At 44.3% G+C, this 24822-nt stretch overlaps 1 protein-coding gene across 7 annotated transcripts in view; it reads left to right on the top strand.

Moving 5' to 3' along the window:
- The window catches only part of THAP4 (THAP domain containing 4), a 150394-nt gene that overhangs the window by 40650 nt on the left and 84922 nt on the right, over positions 1–24822 (top strand). Inside the window, exon 3 of one of the 7 annotated variants that reach the window (XM_029616341.1) lies at positions 23655–24165. The exons of 5 other annotated variants lie outside the window; for them this stretch is intronic. In XM_029616341.1, the coding sequence (XP_029472201.1) occupies positions 23655–23746 (92 nt within the window). In that variant the 3' untranslated portion in view covers positions 23747–24165. Of the gene's footprint in view, positions 1–23654; positions 24183–24822 lie in introns of those variants that run through there. One more of the 7 variants, XM_029616345.1, reaches the window with a different exon arrangement.

Genomic DNA, 24822 nt, shown 5'->3' with positions numbered 1-24822 from the left:
TCTTACCTCTACAGACGAGCCCCGCTCTCCTTCGGTGGCATCCATTGGGTCCCTCCCCCAGTTGAGAATACCAGAGGTGATTTCTGCGATCCCTTGGAGGTCCGGCGGCCGACCCTTGGCGGGGACCTAGCCCCCGACATCGAGTGAGGCTGAGAAGCAGCGGGTGCAAATTCGAGTGTGGCAGTGAAGGTATTTTCCCTCTTTCCCCCGCAGCCGGAGACCGCCCGGAACGAGACTGGGAAGCGCCGAGACAAGGTAAGGTAGAAATCTATTTAAAAGTCTCCGGTCTCCAAAGCTCGAGGAGTCGCACAGGTCGCCAGCCGAGACCAGTGCCACCGGATTGATCTGCCCTAGCAGGGCTAGACCCTGGTAAGATCCGAGGGTCCTTCCACGTGGAGATCCTCCGAGGTGGTCGTCATATTGTCCGCGTGGTCGCCGTCACCGTTTTGATCTGTCCGCCACCCCGATCCGTGCGCACAGAGGCGTACCGTGCACACAAGCGACGCGCATAGCCACATGCTTAGTGTGCCCAGCGCATAACTTCGATCTGTGCGCACAACGGCATGCACATCTCCCTGAGCATGTACCAATCCTACGCGCACAACTTCGACGCACCAGAGCGCATAACTAAGCCACCTGGGCCCTGTATTTTACACGCACAAGCCATGGCACCACCGGAAAAGAAGCTCAAGGCTCGGGGCCTTTGCCCAGCATGCCACATTAGAGCTGCACAGCATGAGGAGACCACGGCCCTGTGTATACAGTGCAAGGAGGCCCTGGGGGATCCAGCCCATGTCCATCCCCAGCCGGTACCGGGTTCCAGTTTCTCGAACAGTACGCCGGACCTAGAGTCTCCCAGCGGGGACCCTCCCTCAAATGGGGCTCCCCAGGGACACAGTGCCTCTTAATTTAGACCCAGCATCTATCTCATGAGTGGAATCCTTCAAAGGCCTGCATATCTTCATCAACATGCAACCGGGGCCTCCGATAATACGGCCACAACCTCCGCCAGAGGACCTCAACATCGTGGGACCCTCTTTGCCCAGGGAAGTGATCCCAACGCCCAGAAGCCCCACCTTCGGGGACACGGACAACTCAGATGAGGAATCAGAACCCCCTGGAGGAAGGGGAACTCCCTCCGGGGACAGAGCCCCACTGAACCATGAGGCACTTCTTCAACAAGGGCGAGCTTCCAGACCTGGTCACACACAGCTTGAAAGAGCTTGCTATTCCGCGCACAAGTGCCTCGGGGGAACCTAAGACGAATCCCCTACCAGAGGGTCTCCGTCAGATCACCCGTCATTTCCCACTATTAGAAGCCGTCCAGCAGCTAATTTACCTGGAATGGGATGCCCCGAAGACTATGTTCAAAGGGGGGCGTGCCCTGGCAGCCATGTACCCTCTGGACCCAGCTGCCAAAGATCTCTTGGCATGTCCGAAAGTGGATGCCATGGTCTGCGCGGTCTCGACGCGCACTACTATCCCAGTTGAGGGAGGAGCAGCACTCAAGGATGCTCAAGACAGACGTCTGGAATCCATCCTGAGGGGAGTTAGAAAAGATAGGTTAGTATCCCTCAGCTGGGGAAACGGGCCGAATTAGAGATTAGTGAAATTTGTTTTAGTTATTATATTTAAAATCCCAGGTTCGAAAAAGGAATAATGTGGGCTTAATATTAGTATAGTATTGTTTTATTGTTTTAAAATTAGGATTTTAACTTGATATTGGTTTTATATTGTAGTTATGATTTTAGAGTATTGTATTATGTTTATTGTAATTTAATTGGAGATGTATGTGAGGTACTGATATTTATTTTCTGTACTGTAAACAGACTTGATATCTTGTGAGGAAGGTCGGTATATAAAAATGTTTAAATAAATAAAATAAATCCTCAAACAGTCGTTTGACATCGCTGCCTGCTGTGCCATGGTGACACGCGCCTGCTTATCACAGACCAGGAACAATACTCCTGGGGAAGCCCTGGATCCAGCAGTATCATTCCTCACGGATGCCGCTTCTGATCTGGTGCGCACCGCAGCTAGAGGAGTGTCATCAGTAGTGGCAGCCAGAAGACAACTCTGGCTCCGAAGCTGTTCGGCCGACGCATCTTCCAAAACGAGACTCACAAGGATGCCCTTCAAGGGAACCCTCCTGTTCGGAAGCGAACTAGAGAAACTAGCCAACAAATGGGGCGAAACTACCGCGGCTACCGGAGGACAGGAATAAGAGAAACCAGCGACCCTTCCCCCCAACTTCCAGGGGCAGAGGATCACAGCACTTCAACCCATACAGAAGCACATATCAAGCGGCTCGACCCGCAGGCAGGAGCCAGTCCTTTCGGAACAAGCACAACAAAAGGGGAGCCGGCTCGGGCCCAGGCCCCAGCCACACCCCACAATGAAAATCAGCCGACCCGTCCAAAGGAAGAAGCCATAGGGGGTAGACTTGCCCTATTCTACCAAAGATGGGTCGAGAACTTCGGACAAGTGGGTCCTAGCCATCATTCGAGAGGGATATTACCTGGATTTCCACACTTCCCTCCGGACAAGTTTGTGGAATCCACCTGCCACGACCCTTCCAAGAGGATGGCAGTGGAAGCTATACTGACCAGATTGCTAGACTTAGAGACTAAACACCAGTGCTCGCACAACAAATAAATACTGGACATTATTCCATCTATTTTATCGTTTCCAAGAAAGAAGGTACGTTCCTGCCCATCCTGGACCTCAAGTCTGTCAACCGCCTCCTGAAGATTCCTCGCGTTCACATGGAAATCCTGCGCTCGATAAGGGCAATACAACCGGGAGAGTTCCTTACATTCCTGGACCTGTCGGAAGCCTACCTACACATTCTGATCAATCAAGAGCATCAGCGTTTTCTATGCTTCACGATCCTGGACCGTCACTACCAGTTCCGGGCACTACCATTCGGGTTAGCTACAGCACCCTGGACATTCACTAAGATCATGGTGGTAGTGGCAGCAACACTGAGGAAGGAAGGAATCCTCGTACACCCTTATCTAGACGATTGGCTGATCAGGCCAAAATCCCCAGAGGAAAGCCACCAGGTGACCAACAGAGTCAAAACTCTACTGGAGAGCCTCGGGTGGGTGGTCAACACAAACAAGAGCTGTCTGCAGCCCTCCCAATCTCTAGAATACTTGGGAGTCCGGTTCGACACCAAACAAGACAAGGTCATCCTGTCACTGACAAGGAGCTCAAAACTGATGACCCAGTTGTGAACCCTGTTGAGCGAGCTTTGCCCCACGGCATGGGACTATCTCCAAGTCCTCTGCCTCATGGCATCCACACTGGAAGTAGTGCCATGGGCAAGAGCTCACATGAGACCCCTACAGTGCTCACTACTATCACAATGGAATCCGCTGTCCCAGAACTATACCGTCCGTCTTCAGCTCCCGGACGAAGTTCGGATCCAACTACGATGTGGCTACAAGAAGGCCATCTGAGCCAGGGAGTGAGACTATCCTCACCAACCTGGATCCTGCTCACCATGGATGCCAGCCTACGAGGATGGGGAGCATACTGCCAGGAGCTAACCGCCCAGGGGCAATGGAACAAAGAAGAGTCTGGATGGAACATCAATCGCCTAGAAGCCCGGGCAATCAGACTGGCTTGCCTACAGTTTGGTCACAGACTCCAAGACAAATCAGTCAGTCATGTCTGACAATCCCACAACAGTGGCCTACATCAACTATCAGGGAGGAACCAGAAGCCAACAGGTGTCTCTGAAAATAGACCCCCCTAATGTCATGGGCGGAAGCGAACCTTCAAGAGATCTCGGCATCCACATCACGGGGAAAGACAACGTCTGTGCGGATTACCTCAGCAGAGAAAGTCTAGACCCAGGAGAATGGAGGCTGTCGATCACAGCATTCCAATTGATAGTACCATTGGGGAACACCAACCAATGACCTCCTGGCAAACAGGTCCAACGCCCAAGTGCCCAGCTTCTTCAGCCGCAGGCGGGAACCTCAGTCCCAGGGAATCGATGCCCTGGTACAGCCCTGGCCACAGGAGACTGTTATACGCCTTCCCACCGTGGTCCCTATTGGGCGCAGTCATCCACAAGTTAGAACACCACATGGTCTTCTTGGCCAGTCTGGGGCCACTCCTAGTGGCCCCAGACTGGCCAAGAAGACCATGGTACGCAGACATGCGAAGGCTGCTGACAGGGAGCCCTCTCCCGCTACCTCCACTCAGAGACCTGCTCCAACAAGGACCGATCCTCCACGAGGATCCAGCTCGATTCTCTCTTACGGCCTGGCCATTGAAAGGACTCGCCTGAGGAAGAGCGGATACTCGGGGGCAATAATTGACACCCTGCTCCGAGCACGCAAGTTCTCCACATCTCTAACAATCATAAGGATTTGGAGAGTATTCAAAGCCTGGTGTGAGGATTGCGACATCGTTCCACGCTCAGTCAAAATTCCTGTGATTTTGGAATTCCTGCAGAACAGACTACAGAAGGGATTGTCTCTCAACTCCATCAAGGTACAGGTGGCTGCATTGTCATGCTACGGAACCAAGAGCGAGAGCAGCAGCCTAGCCTCTCACTCGGATGTCTCCTGCTTTCTGAAAGGAGTCAAGCAAATCCGACCACTCCTAAAGTGGCCGGTGCCTCTTTGGAACTTCAACCTGGTCCTAGATTTCTTATCAGGAGCCTCCTTCAGACCTCTTCGCGACCTGTCTCTCCAACTATTAACATTGAAGACAGCCTTCCTGGTGGCAGTCTGTTCGGTCCGACGTATCTCCGAGCTACAAGCACTGTCCTGCCGGGAGCCATTCCTGAGACTCACCCTGGGAACCATGCAGTTACGCATGGTCCCGTCCTTCCTCCCCAAAGTGGTTTCTCACTTCCATCTCAAACAAACCATCTTGCTACCATTGCCAGATGAGCATAAGAATTCGGAAGAGTCTCGCAGTCTACACTACCTCACCGTCAGCAGACTCCTAATCCGATACATGGAAAGGTCGGAATCCATACGAAAGATGGACCATCTATTCGTCCTTCACAGCGGGAAGAAGCAAGGGGAAGCGGCCTCGCGAGCAACCATAGCCCGCTGGATCAAAAAAGTCATCAAGGCAGCCTACGTAGAAGCAGGCAAGCCACCGTCTTTACAAGTCAAGGCCCATTCCACTAGAGCCCAGGCAGTGTCCTGGGCAGAAACCAAGATTCTGTCACCCACCGAGATCTGTTGGGCAGTGACATGGTCCTCCATCCACACCTTCTCCAGGTTTTACCGCCTGGATGTTCAGGCTCGAGAGGACACAGCATTTGCAAGGGCAGTACTAAGTGGGCCAAGGGCAGCCTCCCACCCGGTTCGGGAGTAGCTTTTATACATCCCATTGGTCCTGAGTCCATCTGCTACATGCTAGGAAATGGAGAAATTACTTACCTAATAATTTCGTTTTCCTTAGTGTAGACAGATGGACTCGGCATCCCACCCACGGCTGCTGCTGTTCATGGAATGCTCGAATGACATCCCCGAGAGCGAGTGATTCATGGGTAAGCCATGCTTTCCTCCAACTAGGATACCCATCCTACCAGGTGTCGATGTTTCTCGGTTGAGGATACTGGCGGTCTCCAGCTATAACCAACTCAACCAGTTCAAATTAATCAAGTTATCCAAGTTATTCAAATTATTCAGTCATACATATATCCACATTTGCTTTTCGAGGAGAATATTGAAGAGCTGCACTTCCTACAGGGGTATATGTACTAGGGCTGACATCAGATTGAAATCTGATCCGTCTCCAACTGCTATCAGGAGTACACTATACCCATTGGTCCTGAGTCCATCTGTCTACACTAAGGAAAACAAAATTATTAGGTAAGTAATTTCTCCAATATCACCTTTGTGGTGGAGTTTCATTTGAATTTTCTAAAGCATGTATGTGACTTTACACCCCCCCCCCCCCCCCCAACAAAATAGCTTCACTAAAAGTAGGTGCACAGTTATGTGGGTAATCTTTCTTGGGTAATTTTCAAAAGGGAAAGTTGGGGTTTTTTTGTTTGTGTTTTTTTTTTGTTTGCACCAATTTTCAAAAGAAAAAAAAACAAAGTCCATAGATAAAAGTATCTGCAAACGTGCACTTCTGTGGACGGTTTGAAAATTGCCTTCTTTTTAAGATCATAAAATATGCCATGCTGAATGAGATCAAAGGTCCATCAAGCCTGGCGTCCCGTCATTTGACAGTGGCCAGTTCAGGTCACAGGTACCCATCAGATCACAGAGAATAAACACTGGCTTTCCCAAGTCTGTCTTGCTGGCAGTGGTTATGGACTATTCCTCCAGGAACTTGTTCAAACCCCTTTTAAACCTAGCAATGCTACTTGTCGTGATCACGTCCTCCAGCAATGAATTCCACAGCTTGAATATGTCTTGATTGAAATAACTTTTTCTCATCTGTTTTAAATCTGCAACCTGTTATTTTCTTAGTGTCCCCTAGTCTTAGTTCTATTTGAAAAGGTAAATAACCTTTCTTCATTGACAGGCAGCGATGAATTAGTCATTACGAGAGGGAGACATCATCTAATGGCACCGGCATGGACTCAGCACCCAAAGGCGATCCAGCGATACAGTCTCCAGTTTCACGCGTCCTTAGCGCTTCTTAAAACAGACGCATAACCCTTTCCGCACGCGGCATGTAAATGAACGAATTAGCTGTATAATGCTGTATAATGAAGGAATTAGCTATTCCCCTCCGATACCGTAACGCACGCTCAGATTATCTCCTTAGTAACCCGCTGTTTTGCTGCGGCCTTAACGTGTTAGTTTACCGCCTCCCCCTAGTAGGTGTTAGGACTGTGAGTCTAGTAACAAATCCATCGACACCGCTTAAGATACTCAAAAACAATAAAACACAATTAAAAAAAAGCCATACAGAGATGATCGAGAAAATGTAATGCTGTGGGACACATAAAACCTGTCAGAAAAAAAAATAAAAATTTTTAAATACCTGTCGGAGGGCCGCGTGGGTCCAGGCGGCGGGTGGACGCGCGTTAAATCTAGGCCGGGTCGCACAGACGCGCATTCATCCAGGCGGAGGAGCCCCCACCGGCAGTGAATGAATGCGCGCCTGTGCGACCCCTGTGATTCGGCGCTCAAGGCAGTCACATGCCGTGACGTCACGCCTTGAGCGCCGAATCGCAGGGGTCGCACAGGCGCGCATTCATTCATTCATCCAGGCGGATGAATGCGCGTCTGTGCGACCCGGCCTAGATTTAACACGCGTCCACCCGCCCCCCGTCGCCGCCGCCTGGAACAGGCGCCCACCCGCCCGCGGCCTAGATTTAACACGCGGCCCTCCGACAGGTATTTAAAAATTTTGTTTTTTACACTTCCTGGTGCCTGTCATTTCAAATGCATGTGCGCTGGTTAGGAAAATGGACGCTGATAAATTCAGCATCCGTTTTCTTAACTGGCGGACAACTGCCAACAGCAGACCTCTCTCAGGCACCCGCTTTCAAGGAGGCACTAGGAGCACGCAATTGCACCTAGTGCCTCCTCGACAGCGCGAGTCCTAATTTAAATATCGCATCGCGCCCCCAGGAGAGGTACCTGGGAGCGTGTTAGGAAAGCGGGCGCTGAACACTCCGCACCTGCTTTCAGCGTAACATTTTTGCATCGGCCCAAAGTTAGCTGGATACGTCTATCGGGCTAACTTAGATAGCCAGCTATGTTTTGAATATCTACCTCAGTGTGTACAAAAAATCCCAACATTTGCATTATTATGTCTTGTACTGCACAATTTGCTTAAAAGGTGGCACAGAAGAAAATTTTTGCATACTTATGCCTTTCAAAAATTAGAGGGAGCATTGCTCTATGGCCTTTGTCCTTCCTCTGAAATTCTTGAAAAAAGATGTCTCCTCACGTTACCTCTTGAATTACCTATTGCTGGGTGGATCCAAAGTGCCTCTTAGGGACTCTGCCTAGGGGTATGCCATGTACTACAAAGTCCTTGGATATCTATCATGTGCATCTTGCAAGTACCTCCAGAATAACCAGATCCTTGTAGAGGAACACAATCCTACCATTCTTCAGTGGTTAAATAAGACACACAAATTTGGTTTTAATCTTTTTTTATTAGACATTTTCAATACAATGAACAAAGAAACTTCCCAGCACTTGTATTCCAATTTCAGTAGTATTGTCCCAAATGCATCGTTTTTTTAGTAATAGGCATACCAATACTAATGTATGGTGAATATTTGGCAGTCTTCTCTTCATAGTCCCTTAGATGCCCATGTTCCTATTAAATCTATTTGTTCTAAGTGTATGGACAGAGACCCCTTAAGAACCAAAAAAAGAGAACTTAGGAAAGCCAAATGCAGTTGGAGGTAGAAAAAAAAAATCTTATATTTCACTTTTGGTTTATTGTGATAATTTAGCTGATTACAGGAAGTGATCAACCAGGCCAAGCACAAATGGTATTCAACCCATATTACTACAGCGGCTTCCAAACTACAGGAGCTTTTTAGAATTCTTAATTTATTAGCACATATGAGTCTTATGAGCTTCCTTTTTTTCTTAGTTAAACTGCATGATTAGTTAATGCAATGGCTACTGCCTTGCCACCATTGGCTACTGATCTGGGTGAGGCCCCTGTAGTGGAGAGAGGGAGAGACAGGCTGGAAAGAAAGGGAATTGTGAAGGGACAGTGAGAGACTGGCGAGTATGGACTGGTGGAGGGAGAGAGAGGCTGGTAGAAAGAAACTGGTAGATAGACAAAATGGCAGAAATAGAAAAAAAAAAAAAAGGGCATGGACTGGTGGAGGGAGATAGACTGGTAAAGAGAGAGAGAGCAACTGGTGGGGAGAGACTGGGAGAACCTCACCCCCATGTCATCTATGTAAGTAAGTTCCATCTTAGATAAGATGAAGGATGCTTTTTGTATCTTCAACACATTCTACTGTATTGATTAATCTTCTGCATTGTGAGGTGAGTGCCTTTTTTTCAGCTGGCCTTGTTAATGCCTCTTTAAAGCAAGGGACATGTGCCCCTCACTTTAAAAGCAGTTTTGGCTTGACCTATTTTGAAAAATGCAACCTTGAATCCAACAAAACTATCAAATTATGGAAAGGATAGTCAACTCCCAACTCGCAGATTATCTTGAAAACAATAAGATCCTGCATCCGACACAGTTTGGTTTTCGTAAGCACCTCAATACAGAAACGCTCCTACTCACTCTCACTGATCACCTTTATTAGAGGCATGGATCAGGGTAACTGTTACCTTCAGGCACTACTCGATATCTCCGCTGCCTTTGACACAATCAACCATAACCACCTTCTCACCCGTCTGACTGAAATAGGCATCTCAGGTTTAGCTCTCTTGTGGTTCAAATCATACTTATCCAATAGAAAGTTTGCAGTCAAAATTGGGAATGCAGAATCCACATTCTACTCCCTGTCCCAAGGTGTCCCACAAGGTTCCTCTCTCTCTCCTCCACCTTATTCAACATATATCTCACTCCCCTCTGTCAGCTACTAACGGACCTCGGCCTTAAGTTCTATCTCTATGCTGATGATGTCCAAATCGTCATTCCCATCCACAGCTCTCTATCTAATGCGCTGAAAAACTGGGACAAATGCCTTGCTTCCATAAATAACTTACTTACAAAGCTTCACCTTGCCTTAAACACAACTAAAACAGAACTGCTCCTCATATCCCAACACCATACCCTCAAACCCTCCATTTCCAATGACCAAGCTTTTAGTGCTATATCCTCTCAGCTATGTGTAAGAGACCTCTGAGTCCTCCTGGACCAGCAGCTTAACCTAAAGAAATATATTAACTCTATTCTTAAAGAGGGATTCTTTAAACTCAATGTCCTAAAAAAAACTCAAACCTCTGCTCCACCAACATGACTTCCGTACTGTCATTCAGGCCACCCTTTCCTCCAAGCTAGATTATTGTAACTCCCTCCTACTTGGGCTCCCCTACTCCACCATAAAACCCCTACAAATGTTTCAGAATGCAGTAGAGTCATCATAAATACACGGAAATCCTCCCATATCACCCCTATACTCAAAGACTTCCACTGGCTCCCCATCCCTTCATGGATTCTCTATAAAACCTTTATCTATCATCCATAAATCCATACCCTGCCATAATGCCAATGGCTCGATGAACCCTTCCATCACATTCCAATCGCCCCACGAGGGCTATCAATAAAGGTACCTTCCAGGTACTCTCTCTCAAAAAGGGTCATCTCTCTACCACAAGAGATCGTGCTATTTCCATTGCTGGTCCCAAGCACTGGAACTCGCTCCCCACATCACTGCGACTTGAACCCTGCACCTCCAAATTTAAGAAGAAACTAAAGACATGACTTTTTAGACAGGCCTACCCGGATTAGACCCTGCCCTCCTCTCTCCCAGGCAACCCTTTTCTACCCCTGCTTATGATTCTGATATGAACCTCTACTTTCAAATTTGCATATTATATCTAACTAGATAAACGACGCTTGACCGTGCCGCAAATGGGCAGTAGAGAGCAGCTCTACTGCGCATGTGCGGGCGAGCACGTCGGTCTTAGGCAGCGTCAAAAAAAAAACCACATGGCGGTGGTAGCAGCGGCAGCAGGCGGCAGTGGTGGGCGGCAGCGGTAGCGGGCAGCGGTGGAGGGCGGCAGCGGTAGCGGGCGGCGGTGGCGGCGGCGGTAGCGGGTGGTGGTGGGCGGTAGCAGGTGGCGGTAGCGGGCAGCGGCCAGGAGGGAGGGAGGGACTGAGTGAGAGGGAGGGAGGGATTGAGTGAGGGGGAGGGACTGAGGGGGAGGGACTGAGTGAGTGGGACTGAGTGAGGGGGGGAGGGAGTGAGTGGGACGGAGGGAGTGGGACTGAGGGAGAGGAGGGAGGGAGTGGGACAGAGTGATTGGGACTGAGTGTGAGTGAGAGGGGGGAGGGACTGAGTGAGAGGAGAGGGAGGGTGGGGAGGAGTGGGTGAGTGTGAGGGAGGGAGGTAGGGGGTGGTGAAGAGTGAGGGGAGAGAGAATGAGGGGGAGATGAGAGACAGAGGGATGTAGCCCGTTTTAACGGGCTTAACGGCTTGTTGTATATAAGTTGGTTTATTATATTTTATATAACTTGGTACTAAGTTTCTCCCTATATTCCAGCACTTTAACTTGTTAGTTGTGTTATATTTTCTACTCCGCCTGGCTTTAAATCTTGCTGCCTTTTTATCCCCTTCCCTGCTCCTGTTTTTTGTATTTTCCATCTGTCAGTTCTAATGTAAACTGGTATGATGTTGCACACTAATGTCTGTATATAAAAGCTATAAATAAATAAGTTATTGTCCAATTTCCACCTTTCTGCTGTTAGCAAAGATCCATAGGGAAAGTTGTCCTTGACCAGTTTAAATTTATTTAACATTTTTATATACCGGGATTCATGTAAAAAATTACATATCATCTCGGTTTACATTGTAATGGTAACAAGCATATAAGAATGCAATTACATTGAACAGGGCTTAGAACTTGGATCAAATAAAAGGGGGATAACTAAAAAGTTATATTAAACAAAGAATAAGACTGTTTTTCTAGCTGAAGATCTAGGTACATACTGGAGTTAATGTAAGGTCCAGGTACGCTGAGTAAGCTTGGAATGATCGGCTGCAAAGTTCGGATGCTAAACTATATGGATAGCCTGATTCGATAGTCTGATATTTAACCTGCTGGCTAGTAGGTGAAGGAGGTACGTCATTGGTATAAATGAAACGCTTGTTCGAATAGCCATGTCTTTAGTCTCTTTTTAAAAGTGATCGGGCATTGTTCCGACCAGAGTTCTGGAGGCAGAGAGTTCCATTGTGTAGGACCTGCTGTAGACATAGCTCGTTTACTTAGAGAGGTTTTGATATGTGGGGCAAGGAGAGTGTCTCTATATGCTACTCTCATCGGTCTGGAGGGTAAATGTGGTCGGAAAGGAATGTTGAGTTCCAGTGGAATGAGCTTGTGGATGGTTTTGTGTATGATCGTTAGTGCTTTGTATAAGATTCTGAACTTGATTGGGAGCCAATGCAGGTTCCTCAAGGTAGGGGTAATATGAACTCTTTTGTTGGTCTTAGTCAGAATCCTGGCTGAGGCGTTTTGCAGCATTTGTAGGGGTTTAATGGTGTTAGCTGGGAGGCCGAGTAAAAGAGAATTGTAGTAATCAATTTTTGAGAAAATGATTGCTTGGAGTACTGATCGGTAGTCTTGGAAATGGAGGAGTGGTCTGAGTAGTTTTAGTACTTGTAATTTAAAAAAGCCTTCCTTAGCAGTGTTATTGATAAATTTCTTTAGGTTTAATTGATTGTCCATGATGACTCCGAGGTTTCTCACTTGAGAGGAGAAGGATGGTTGACTGGAAGGGTTCAGGTTTGGCATTGCATAGTTATCGTCTTGTGAGATGAGGAGTATTTCCGTTTTATTGGAATTTAGGATTAAGTTGAGGCTTGAGAGCAGGTTGTTGATGGATAGAAGGCAGTTGTTCCAGAATTCTAGAGTTTTTTGTAGAGATTCTGTAACCGGGATGAAAATTTGCACATCATCTGCGTAAATGTAATGATTTAATTTTAGATTGGAGAGGAGCTGGCAGAGTGGTAAAAGATAGATGTTGAAGAGAGTCGGGGATAATGAGGAGCCTTGAGGGACTCCCAGAGAAGAGCAGACTGGGTGTGATTCATTGTTGTTGACTCTGACCTTGTAAAATCTGTTTTGTAGAAAAGACTTGAACCAGTTAAGAGCGGTGCCTTTGATGCCGATGTCGGCTAGCCGTTCCAGGAGTATTGAGTGTTTCACCGTGTCGAAGGCGGCTGTTAGATCGAGGAGTATGAGTAGGCAGGATTGTTTTTTATCGAGATTCATGTATATGGTATCTGATAAAGAGATTAATAGAGTTTCGGTGTTTCGGGCTTTGCGGAAGCCGAATTGCGAGGGTGCTAAGATTTTGTTTTCGTCTAAGTACTCAGACAGTTGCTTGTTTACTATTTTTTCTAGGATTTTGGAGATGAAGGGGAGTTTTGCAATAGGTCTGTAGTTGGCAGGGTTTTCTGGAGACAAGTTAGGTTTTTTCAGAAGTGGTTTAAGAATTGCGAGTTTCAGGGGATCCGGAACTGAGCCTTGTATTAGTGAGTAGTTGATGATGTCTGCGATTGGTTTGGCGACGGTTTTAGGGATGGCGATGAGTAGGTTGGAGGGGATCGCATCCATGGGGTGTGAAGCAGGTTTGAGCTTCTTTAGGATTGCTTCGAAGTTTTCCAGATTTGTGTTCTGTTGAGTATGTGCAGAGTAAAGCGGAGGAGGACCTTTATTGGCATTTAAAGGTGTGATCAGATCGGTGATTTTTTTCTTGAAGTATGTTGCTAGCTCTGAGGCTTTGCTGGCGGCTTGGTCGTCTGGGATGGTAGGGGGGGGAGATTTGGTGAGAGACGAGAGAGAATAAGGCTTTTGGATCGAAAATGAAGTGGTGGATTTTCTGTGAGTAAAAGTCTTTCTTTGTTTGTATGATGGATATCCGGGTGCGGTGCATGAGAGATTTGTATGCTTCCTGGTTCGATGGGGATGGATTTTTTCGCCATAATAGTTCCTTATTTCTAAGCTCTTGTTTGAGGGTTTTAAGTTGTGGTGTGTACCAGGGTTTCCTGTTCGATTTTGAAAGAGTATCTTTTGTAATTAGAGGGCAGGTAAGGTCTGCAATATTCTTCGTTATTTTGATCCATGAGGATGTGGATGAATCGGCATCTGAGAGATCAAGTTTGTTTAATGCTGTGGAGAGGTGTGGGCTGATAGTGTCAGGGTTGCATATTTTCCTAAATTGGACCGTGGTTTTTTGTATCGTTGGGGGGTGGGTTGGATGTTCTTCAGTGTTATAGAGATCAACCTGTGGTCTGACCATGGGACTGGGGAGCATGTCGTAGATGAGGCGGGGTTAAGGCTTTCGTTTATGAAGATTAAATCCAGGGTGTGTTCTGCTTTATGTTTTGGACCCTTAATGATTTGATTGAAGCCCATATACTTAAGTGTGGTGAGAAATGTTTCACAACTAGAGGATTGAGCTGATTTGTCCACGTGGAGATTGAAATCTCCCATTATTATAGCAGGGGAGTCTATGTTTATGTGCTTGGCTATGAGTTCGATTAACGGGAACGTGTCTGATTCTAGGCTTCCTGGTGGGGCATATGTAAGGCAAATTTGAAGGTATTTAGACTTGAAAATCGCTACTTCGAGGGAGGTTGATGTGTTTGTAATCTGTAGAGATAGACCTAGTTCTTTTTTTGCGGCTAGTAGTAGACTGCCGCCTCTTTTTTTAGGTCTGGGGATAGAGAATATGTCGTAGTAGTGTGTGGGGAGTTGGTTGATTAGAGCAATGTCTTCAGGTTTCAGCCAAGATTCTGTAATTGCGCAGCAGTCCGGTTTTGTTTCTATTAGATAGTCATGTAGGAGGTGAGTTTTTTTCGAGAGTGATTGTGCATTGAGCAAGGTTAGGGAGAATAGTGTGAGGCCCAGAAGTTGGTTCAGGGGTGAAGTCATGATTGGAATATATCTCTTTTGAAAGAGGTTGGGTGTGGCGTGGTGTTTTACGAAGTTTCTCCGTTGGTTGTAAATGATTGGGATAGCGAAGGTGTGCATGATGGATACTGTCTGGGAAGCGTGCTGGAGTTGTCAGGATGAATGCTGGGTTCTCATTAATGTATTAATTTAATGAGCATTTTAATGAATGCTCATTAAATTAATACATTAATGAGAACAATATCTTGGATGAGGGCCAATTTGGTTTCATATCTGTCCATAATGCTGAAACGTTTCTTGTCTCCTTTTGAAATAATTCATAGAGGGTTTGACTCAGGCACCAGATTCTTGGCAATCTTTCTAGATATCCCCTCCGCATTTGACACTCTAGATCATGCTATACTTTCAAGATGTTTAGAAGTACTGGCTATCTCTGCTACTGTTCTCTCATGGTTTGGGGTTGTTTTTTTTTGGGGGGGTGTTTTGTTTTTTTTTAATCATTTCTGACTATTCGATCCTTGTGTGTAAAGCATTCTCAAACTCTCATTCTCTTTCTTTAGGGGTTCCCACAAGGCTTCTCGTTGTCTGCCACTTTATTCAGTATTTATTTGTCTCCACTTTGTTCTATCCTAAGAAACCTTGATGCTCCATTGAAAATGGAAGTAGCGATTTTCAAGTCTAAATACCTTCAAATTTGCCTTACATATGCCCCACCAGGAAGCCTAGAATCAGACACGTCCCCGTTAATCGAGCTCATAGCCAAGCACATAAACATAGACTCCCCTGCTATAATAATGGGAGATTTCAACCTCCACGTGGACAAATCACCTCAATGAAAATGTATGCAGACAGCATACGGTTTTAATAGCGATAATACTTCACTAGCTAGTGCTTTCAACAGTCGGGCCCTTTGCTTATCCAAAGTAAAAAGTTGGCTCTCAATCAATAAGTTGGATCTAAGTGTCGGAAAAACAGAGATTGTGCTTATGACTTGGACCAGATGATGGATTTACCCACATGTTTGTTTGAAGGACAGTCTATTCCCATTTCTAACAAAGCTTGGAACTTTGGGAGTCAGTGGATTCCTCTCTTTCATTGAGTCTACACATCAGTTCCATAGTTCAATTGTCTTATTTCAAATTGCACATGCTATGCTCTGTGAAGCTGTATCTCTGTCCCTCTGGTTTTCATACCATGACTCAAGCCCTTGTCCTTTCATCAGACTACTGTAATTCTTTGTATCTAGGGTTACTTGCATCTTCACCTAAATTATTGCAATGAATTCAAAACGCTGCAGCCTGTCTGGTGGCTGGGGCCTTATTGCGTGACTGTGTCACCAGTCCTCGCTAACCTACACTGGCCATCCATTGCTTTCCGTGTGAGGTTTAAGGTGTTGTGCCAGGTTTTCAAAGCCCTTCATGATCTTGCCCTCCTACTTCATCTCTTCTGTTCACAGATACCACTCTGCATGGTCTTTATGATCTACCTCTCAAACCATCCTTAAGGTACCGTCATTTAAAGTGATTAAACTTTCTAAGTTAAGAAATAGGATGTTCTGTTTGGCCTCACCTGTACTTTGAAATGAGTTGCCTGAGGTGATCAGGATAGAGACTGACCTGCTTTGGTTTAGGGAGCTTTTAAGGATTCACGGTTTCTTCTTGCTTGTAACACTTAGCCCTTAGGCAACCTGCAGCTAAGGAGCGGACTGGGAGGGAACTTCCCTACCCCACCCCCCTACCTAAATTCCCTCCCTCTTCCCCTCTCCTCCCCACCCCCTAAATCATACTTTTTTTTTTGTTTTTTTTCTTTTGCAACTTACTTCAGCTCCCGAGCTGAAGTAAGTTGTGCGCGACTGCCGGTGCGCAAGTCTTCGGGACATCTCAAAGATATGGTTGTGATGGAGAAGGTACAGAGAAGGGCAACCAAAATGATAAAGGGGATGGAACAGCTTCCCTTTGAGGAAAGGCTGAAGAGGTTAGGGCTGTTCAGCTTGGAGAAGAGATGGCTGAGGGGGGATATGATAGAGGTCTTTAAGATCATGAGAGGTCTTGAACGAGTAGATGTGACTCTGTTATTTTCACTTTCGAATAATAGAAGGACTAGGGGGCATTCCATGAAGTTAGCAAGTAGCACATTTAAGACTAATCGGAGAAAATTCTTTTTCACTCCACGCACAATAAAGCTCTGGAATTTGTTGCCAGAGGATGTGGTTAGTGCAGTTAGTGTAGCTGGGTTCAAAAAAGGTTTGGATAAGTTCTTGGAGGAGAAGTCCATTAATGGATTTTTTTTTGCTCTCTTTCTGATTATAATTTACTGTTCCGTTTTTTGTTATAAGTTTCTCTATCCCCCGTTCGATGTAAACCGATCTGATATGGTATTCAACCATGAAGCTCGGTATAGAAAAATGTGAAATAAATAAATAAATGGCTATTAATCAATTTTACTTAGGGAATAACTGCTATTAATTGCATCAGTAGCATGGGATCTTCTTAGTGTTTGGGTAATTGCCAGGTTCTTGTGGCCTAGTTTTGGCCTCTGTTGGAAACAGGATGCTGGGCTTGATGGACCCTTGGTCTGACCCAGCATGGCAATTTCTTATGTTCTTATGAGCTGCAGATGTCTGTAATTCCTATGCAAGACCTGACCCGCAAATAATCTAGTGTCAACCTGGCATCAAACTGCAGCCTTCCTCCACTCTTTATTCTGATACTTTGAAGCTGTATCTTATACCCATTCTCCTGTTTCAAGATTGGGTAGGTCTTTAGCAGACCTGTTTATAGTACAGAGCCTGTTTGTTTGTTTGTTTGTTTATTTAATTTGTTTGTTAATCGCTGAACACAAAAAGGCCTAAGCGATATACAGTATTACATACATAGTTAAAATGATACATCAAACAAGTAAGACAGAATTAAAGCATAGAAACGAAACTTAAAATAAAATGAAATTTGGATGTGGGACTTTTCTAGGTATAGGAGGATTCTAGAATTGGAAAAGACTGGAAGTAGTTATGCAATTACATGTTGGCTGACTCGGATAAAAAGATTTTTAGCAGCATTCTGAACCAGCCCGTCACCCCTCTGACAGTCTACCCACCAAAACCCTACTATCCATTCCCAGCACTATAGCAAAACCCATTGCCAACATCATGAACGCTTCTCTTTCTTCTGGAACTATCCCTGATCTCCTCAAGCAAGCCACCATAAAGCCCCTAGTTAAGAAACCCAGTCTTGATCCCAACGACCCCACCAACTTCCGACCCATCTCCAACCTTCCCTTCCTCTCTAAAGTACTTGAAAAAATTGTCAACAATAAACTCTCTGACCATCTTGAAAAACATAACATCCTCTCCCACTCTCAATTCGGTTTCCAAAAACTCTACAATACTGAAACTCTCCTACTCTCTCTGACACCATTCTAAGAGGTTTTGAAAAAGGTCACTCCTACCTCTTTGCCTTTCTTGACATATCCGCAACGTATGACACAGTTAATCACAACATTCTTCTAAAACGTCTCAGTGAAATAGTATCTCTGGCACCCCTTTACTATGGTTCAAATCATACCTCACCAATAGACTCTACAAAGTCAAAATTGATAACCATGAATCCAAACCAATACTCCTCCACAGAGGAGTCCCCCAAGGATTTTCACTGTCCTCCACCCTCTTCAATATATACCTTCTCCCCTTATGCCACCTCCTCTCTGACCTCAAACTCATCCATTTCATATATGCGGACGACGTGCAAGTTCTCATCCCTATCACAGACTCTCTCATCTCCACCCTCGAAAGATGGGAAAATGCATGTTCTTCTATAAATAAACTTCTCACCTCCCTCAACCTAGCCCTTAATTCCTCCAAAACTGAATTACTCATTATCTCACCACTGCATCTCCCTGCCAACTCCTACCCCCAAAACCTATCCCTCTCATTACATGCACGAGACCTAGGAATCATAATAGATAATCACCTCAACCTTCAAAAATTCATTGGCTTAACCATGAAAAGCTGCTACTTTAAACTCAACACCCTAAAAAAACCCAGACCCTTACTGCACCTCAATGACTTCCGTACAGTTATTCAAGCCACCATTCTATCCAAAATGACTACTGTAATTCCCTTCTCTTTGATCTACCTAAAGCCACAATTAAACCCCTTCAACTGCTTCAAAATGACGCTGCCAGGATACTCACCAAGTCCTGCAAATTTGACCATATCACCCCTATTCTCAAAGATCTGCACTGGCTCCCCATCCACCATCGAATAACTTAACAAAATCCTTACTTTGATACACAAAACCCTCCACAATCAGAACATGCACTGGATGAAAGACTTCATACATTACCACGCTTCCATTAGACCAACCAAATCTGCATACAAAGGTACCCTCCACACACCCACCCCCAAACACATACACCTTATCTCCACTAAAGATCGTGCCTTATCCATAGTTGGCCCTTATGCTTGGAATGTCTTGCCCCCTGACCTCAGTGCACACAGAAATTTAAAAAAAACAAACTTAAAACTTGGCTATTCAAGCAAGCTTACCAATAACCCTCATCCTCATTAAGTCCCTTCTGATGCTCTTTTATTTGAAACTGCAAGTTCTGTGATGCTTTATAACTAAGGTTAACTCGCTACCCTAGACATATTAAGTTTAATACGCTAGCCTGGACGTACTAAAGTTTAATACGCTAGCCTGGACGTACAAAGTTCTGTTATCACTATCGTTATACTGTTATTAAAGTCCACTAGTAACTACTCCATTTACCAGCCTTGGTTCTCCAGCTCTCCTGCCTTTCCTCCTCTATCTCGCATTTTACTTCCAGTTCCTCGCAGCCCTGTTATATGTAACTATTATTCTTTTCCATATTACCCATGTTATATGTAAACCGGTATGATATCTCTTGATGAATGTCGGTAAAAAAAAACCTTAAATAAATAAACCTCTTTAGACATTCACACAAGTATAACAAAAGTGAGAGAGAGTTCCAAAGAGCTGGGGCTGCAATTGAAAAAGCACATTCTCGAGTCATATGAAGATGTGCTGTACTTAATGAAGGAAAATCTAAATAACCTTTTTGGGAGGAACGCAGGAGTCTGGAAGGTTGATACATTTTTAGGAGAGCATTGAGCCAAGGACATAACTTTTTAAACTTATTAACAACTTATCATGCCTGTTTTGTATTTGATGCATTTATTAATAGTCAGCCAAGTAGATTGATCAGGATTGGGGTGATATGTTCATAAATGTTTGGCACCTGCGATCAAACAGGCAGCTGAATTCAGTAACCTTTGTAAAGGATGTAGTGTGGGAAAACGGAAGGCTGAGGAGCAGACTATTATAGTAATGGATGTATGGGAAGATGGATGCCTGCACAATGGCACAGAAATCTGAGATATGGAGCAATTTCTTGAGTCCCGAGAGGACCTGTAATTTGAAAAAAAAAAAACCTTGTTTGGTTAACCATTTTGATATGGAATTGAAAGGTTAAAGTGCTGTCTAACCTAACTCCTAAGCTTCTTATACAATCCTGAATTGAAAAGGATAAGTTCTCTTAAATGGATGTGGTTGGGAAAAATGGAATAAGGACTGTGTATAGAGAGAAATTCTGTTTTAGTCATGTTTAAGAATAGTTTATTGTACTGCAGCCATGTTTTAATGGAGGAGAAACAGATGTTTAAGTGTTCAAGCGGGTTCTGCCAGGTAGAACGTAGACGAAGAACAAACTGAATATCAGCACAAACTTTGTAACAATCACTTAAATTTGCAAGGATTTTACTGATCGGAGAAAGATAAATGTTAAACAAAACTGAACAAAGAGAAGAACCCTGAGGTACACCTGTTTTAATACTGGAGAGGGAAGAGGTCTAATTTTTTAGTTTTAACTATGAACGATTTTGGAGAAAGGAAGAGAACCATTTAAGGACATTTCCAGCAATGCCTAATTCTTGAAAACAATAGATGAGGATGTTATGATTGACAGTGTCTAACACAGCAAAAATATCTAGAGAAACAAGTAAAAATGAATGGCCTTTGTCAGTTCCTTGCCTCAATGAGTCAGTAAGAGATAATAGTGAAGGTTCAGTATTCAAAGCATGCCTAAAACCAAACTGGTGAGGATCTAATAACTCCTGTTTTACTAAATGGCCAGTCAATACAGCATTTTCAGAACTTTGGCTAGAAATGGCAGTGAAGAAATGAGTCTGTGGTTGTGGGATGTTTTGGGTTTTTTTTAAATAGGGGATGGACTGTGGCTCTTTTTAGGCAATCTGGAACCAGACCTTCTTCCAGAGATAAGTTAATAATGATTGTAATGGTAAGGGATAACAAATCTCTTGTGACTTTTGTAGAGGGCAATAGAATAATTACTAGTTGGACAAATGACATCATTCAAATTGGCAGTTATCTGCTTAATTTCACTATTGGAAACATAAGTAAAGGAATCCCATAGTTGAATAACATTGGAGATGGGTTTAATGTACCAGACAGGAATGTTAGAGAAACTAAGGCATCGTTTTTCAATTTTTAAGTTAAAATGAATGAGAAATAAGTCCGCAGAGAGTAAATCAGCAGCAGAGGAGTTTATAGTGGAAAGATTTGTCAACTTTTTGGTTAATGAGAAAATAGGTTTTGGATTGTAGCTAATCTTGCGTATTTGTTTAGAGTAATAATCTTTTTTTAGCTTTGTCAATTTGTGATTGATAAGCAGCTAACAAAACTCTGAAAGAAGATGCTAACTCTGAGGTGTGAAGTTTACGCTATTTGCGTTCACATTTTCTTAAAGATTGTCTGATGGATTTGAGGGCCGGTGTCAGCCACGGTTGTGATCAGGGTTTGCTAAGGGTTTAAGAAAAACTAGTGTGTCCAGTACAGAGTTTAAACTGGAGTTCCAATTAGAAACAGTGGTTGAGATGTTAGGAATATTAATTTTGGATAAAAGAAGAGAAATGTGAGATGTAAATAGCTCTCTATCAATGTGACCACAATGAAATGATGTGGTCTGTAGGTTATTAGAGACTGGAGAAGAAGAATAAACTTTGATTTGAAAATTTATTAGAGAATGATCAGACCAAGGGACCTCTCTCTAGTAGACAAGGATTTGGGACTAGCATCTAAGAGGGACTCGTTAACAAAATCTAGATCCAGAGTGTGGCCAAGTTTGTGGGTAGCAGTATGGATTAATTGATGCCAACCTAAAGATAAAAGAATTTTGAGGAAAAGAGAACATTGTGTAGATGGTGGAGTGGAATCAACATGTAAATTGAAGCCACCCAAAAGAATCATGTTATTTAAGTTAAATTTAGATAACAGTAATTTTTCAAAAAAATGAGAGAGGCTAGCCTGTAGAAGCTTAGGAGGACAATAAACCAAACAGATGGAGGAACAGTTTGTGGATACTGCAAGCTTTTCAAAATGAGAATCTCCATTAAGATTCTCAGTCTTAAGCTTGCAACAATCTTTGTGGAAGATGAGTAGGCCGCCTCCACATCGTCTTTTTTTTTTTTTTTTTTTGTTTTGTTTTGTGGTTGAGAAACATAGGAGTAGCCAGCAGGACAGATTTGTTTCAGAATTAGAACATCAGAATCCAAAAGCCAAGATTCAAATAATCAAAGAAGTCAGGTTGGTTTTCAAGAATTAAATCATAAATAAATTAATTGGAGTTTTCTTTTCATTGCCTGTATATTGATGGACATAATGGAGATCATGGCTCAGACAGCTTCACATGGCTTGGAATTGGAATTAGAAAAAGGTTTAGGGAAAGATAAGACACCACATCTTCCCTGCCTAGTAATTGCCGAAATTGGTGAAGAGAACTGGGAAATGTATTACTGGCATCTGCGGCACTTAGCGCACACGAAGGAGTGAACAAAGCTCCTTTGTTGTGCTCCTTCGTGCGCGCGACAGAACGCATGCACCACTGGCACACAGGGCCTCCGGCGTCGCACCGTCTGTTCTTCAGTCCCCCACTGTTCCAATGACAACATCAGGGGGTGTGGCCAAAGACTTGCTGTCAGCCGGTTTGGCAGCAGGGGTGTGAAAATCAAGGGAACCAGTTGCATTCTCCCAAAGAAGCTGGTAGCTGGAGGAAGGCTCGTGCCAGGGAGAGTGTTGTGGGTAACTACTAAGAGCTGTCTTCTGGTGTCACACGTCAATTCTTCACTCCCCCCATTCCAATGACATCGGAGGGCGTGGCCAAAGACCATTGCTGTCAGCCAGGTCAGCGGCAGGGGCGGGAAAATCAAGGAAACAGCTTGCATTCTTCGAAAGAAGCCAGTAGCTGGAGGAAGGCTCATTGTTCCTGGAGAGTTTTTGGGTAACTGCTAAGAACTCTCCTCCGGCGTCACAAGTCAGTTTTTCACACACCCCCACCCCTGTTCCAATGACCTTATTGGGGGGGGGGGGGGTGTGAGGTCAAAGACCATTGCTATCAGGTGTTCCTCTGTGCTTGCTGACTTCTGGCTATGGCCCTCCGGCATTGTTTAATTATTTATGTATTAACATCTATGAATCGTTTTACAAATTAGAAATCACTCGAATGTATAATTCATAACATAAAATAAGTTAAAATTAACCAATTTCTTTAAAACAAACAGCACATATAAACTAATACCATTCTAATATGCTACATGTTATTTTATGCTCTAATCAAGAGAGAATCTGCTGTAAGTAAAATTCTCACCTTTGGGACATTAGCCAAGTTTTCAGTCCCTTACGGAATTTCAACAAGTTTCTTTCTTCCCTCAAGGCAGTTGGCAGTTCATGCCATAATTTAGGAATGGCTGCAGAGAAAACTATTTTGAATACACAGGTCTAAAAACCTTTGCTGATGGAAGCTGGAGCATGGGTTTGTAATGCTTCTCAAATTTCGGCTACTAGTAGACCACTATTATAATGTTTTAGATAAGCAGGACAAGGGCCAATCAGTGTCTGAAATGCCAGAATCAAGCTTTTAAATATTCATTGCTGGGCAACAGGTAGCCAATCCAATTGATTCCCGTTGTCAACGGTATGTGATCAAATGCGCTGCAGTGTTCTGAATTAGCTGCAATTTTCTGCTTGCTTTGCCTGCTAATCTCAAGTATAGCACATTACAAAAATCTATTTGATACATAACTAGTGCATATATTACCTTTTTTTTTTTTTTTAGGAGGATCCAGTGATGAGCTGGATGTCACTATCATCTATAGATACAGGATTGGTGGGATGCTGATGACATCTTCTGAGTCCAGATGCATGTGAATATTCTCACTGCTGGTAATGAGATTCATCAGTGGACATTCGCTGAACAATACCAGCTTTAAAATTGGGTTTCATGAAGTAGACACACAGTTTTCCACCGAGGACATGCTCATGTATCTGAGTGCAGTGACATGCTCATGCATCTGAGTGCAGTGACTTTTGGGATTATTGCTCTCTTACCTTTGAAGAGATTTTAAGTTTCCTCCCTCATGGAGAAATAAGGAATGGCTTCTGCTAGTAACTCATGCTTGATCTCAGGCCACGTGCTGAGCTGATGCCAGAGACAAGTGCAGCCAACTAAAGCAGTCAAGAGTAGAAAAATGGTCAAATAACTCAACTCTTCCTTCAGCTTTGTGCCAGAAACCATTCTTGATATCAAACACTAAAATTACCCTGACCCAGAATAGGTCACAGAGCACATCATCAATATTTACTGGTGGGTAATGTCTATATTTTAATGCTTTCTTCAGAAGGCTTGGATCAATAAATATACGTAGCATGCCTGAAGGTTTTTATACAGTAATGAGGCTGCTACTCTATTTTGTGCTGACATCTTCTGGGACAAATAGGCTACTGGTTTGTAGGATACTCAGCTTCTCTTTCAGTGACCCTGCCAGAGCTAAAGGTGCTCTCCTTTTAGGGCTCTGCATGGGTTCCACCATGGGATCTACTTCAAGTTTTAATTTCCATGATATGCATCCGCCTCCCTGAAAGACATTCCCAAATTCTTGCAGTGCCTTCTCAATTGTTCAGATGGCTCTGCTCTCCTCATACACATTTTAATATTGCACAGCAATTGGTTGCATTGGCCCCATTCCTCTACTTCCTAGGAGTGGTTTACGGGCTTTTTACCTCCACAATTACAAAATCTAAATGATAGAGCTTGTTTGGGTTATGAATCTCGATTTTGCATATTCCTACATGTTTCATAGTACTTTCCTATATATATATATATATATATATATATATATAATAAGCATCTGGCTACGAGGTTCAATATCTGCCAAGCCCATTGCATTACATTCACCAATCACAGTGGTAGCAGATGGCAAGTGGTACCACAGCTCAGTTAAAAC

The sequence above is a fragment of the Rhinatrema bivittatum genome, chromosome 9, assembly GCF_901001135.1.
Source record: "Rhinatrema bivittatum chromosome 9, aRhiBiv1.1, whole genome shotgun sequence".
Classification (NCBI taxonomy): Eukaryota; Metazoa; Chordata; class Amphibia; order Gymnophiona; family Rhinatrematidae; genus Rhinatrema; species Rhinatrema bivittatum.
This window is presented reverse-complemented; position numbering and strand designations above follow the sequence as displayed.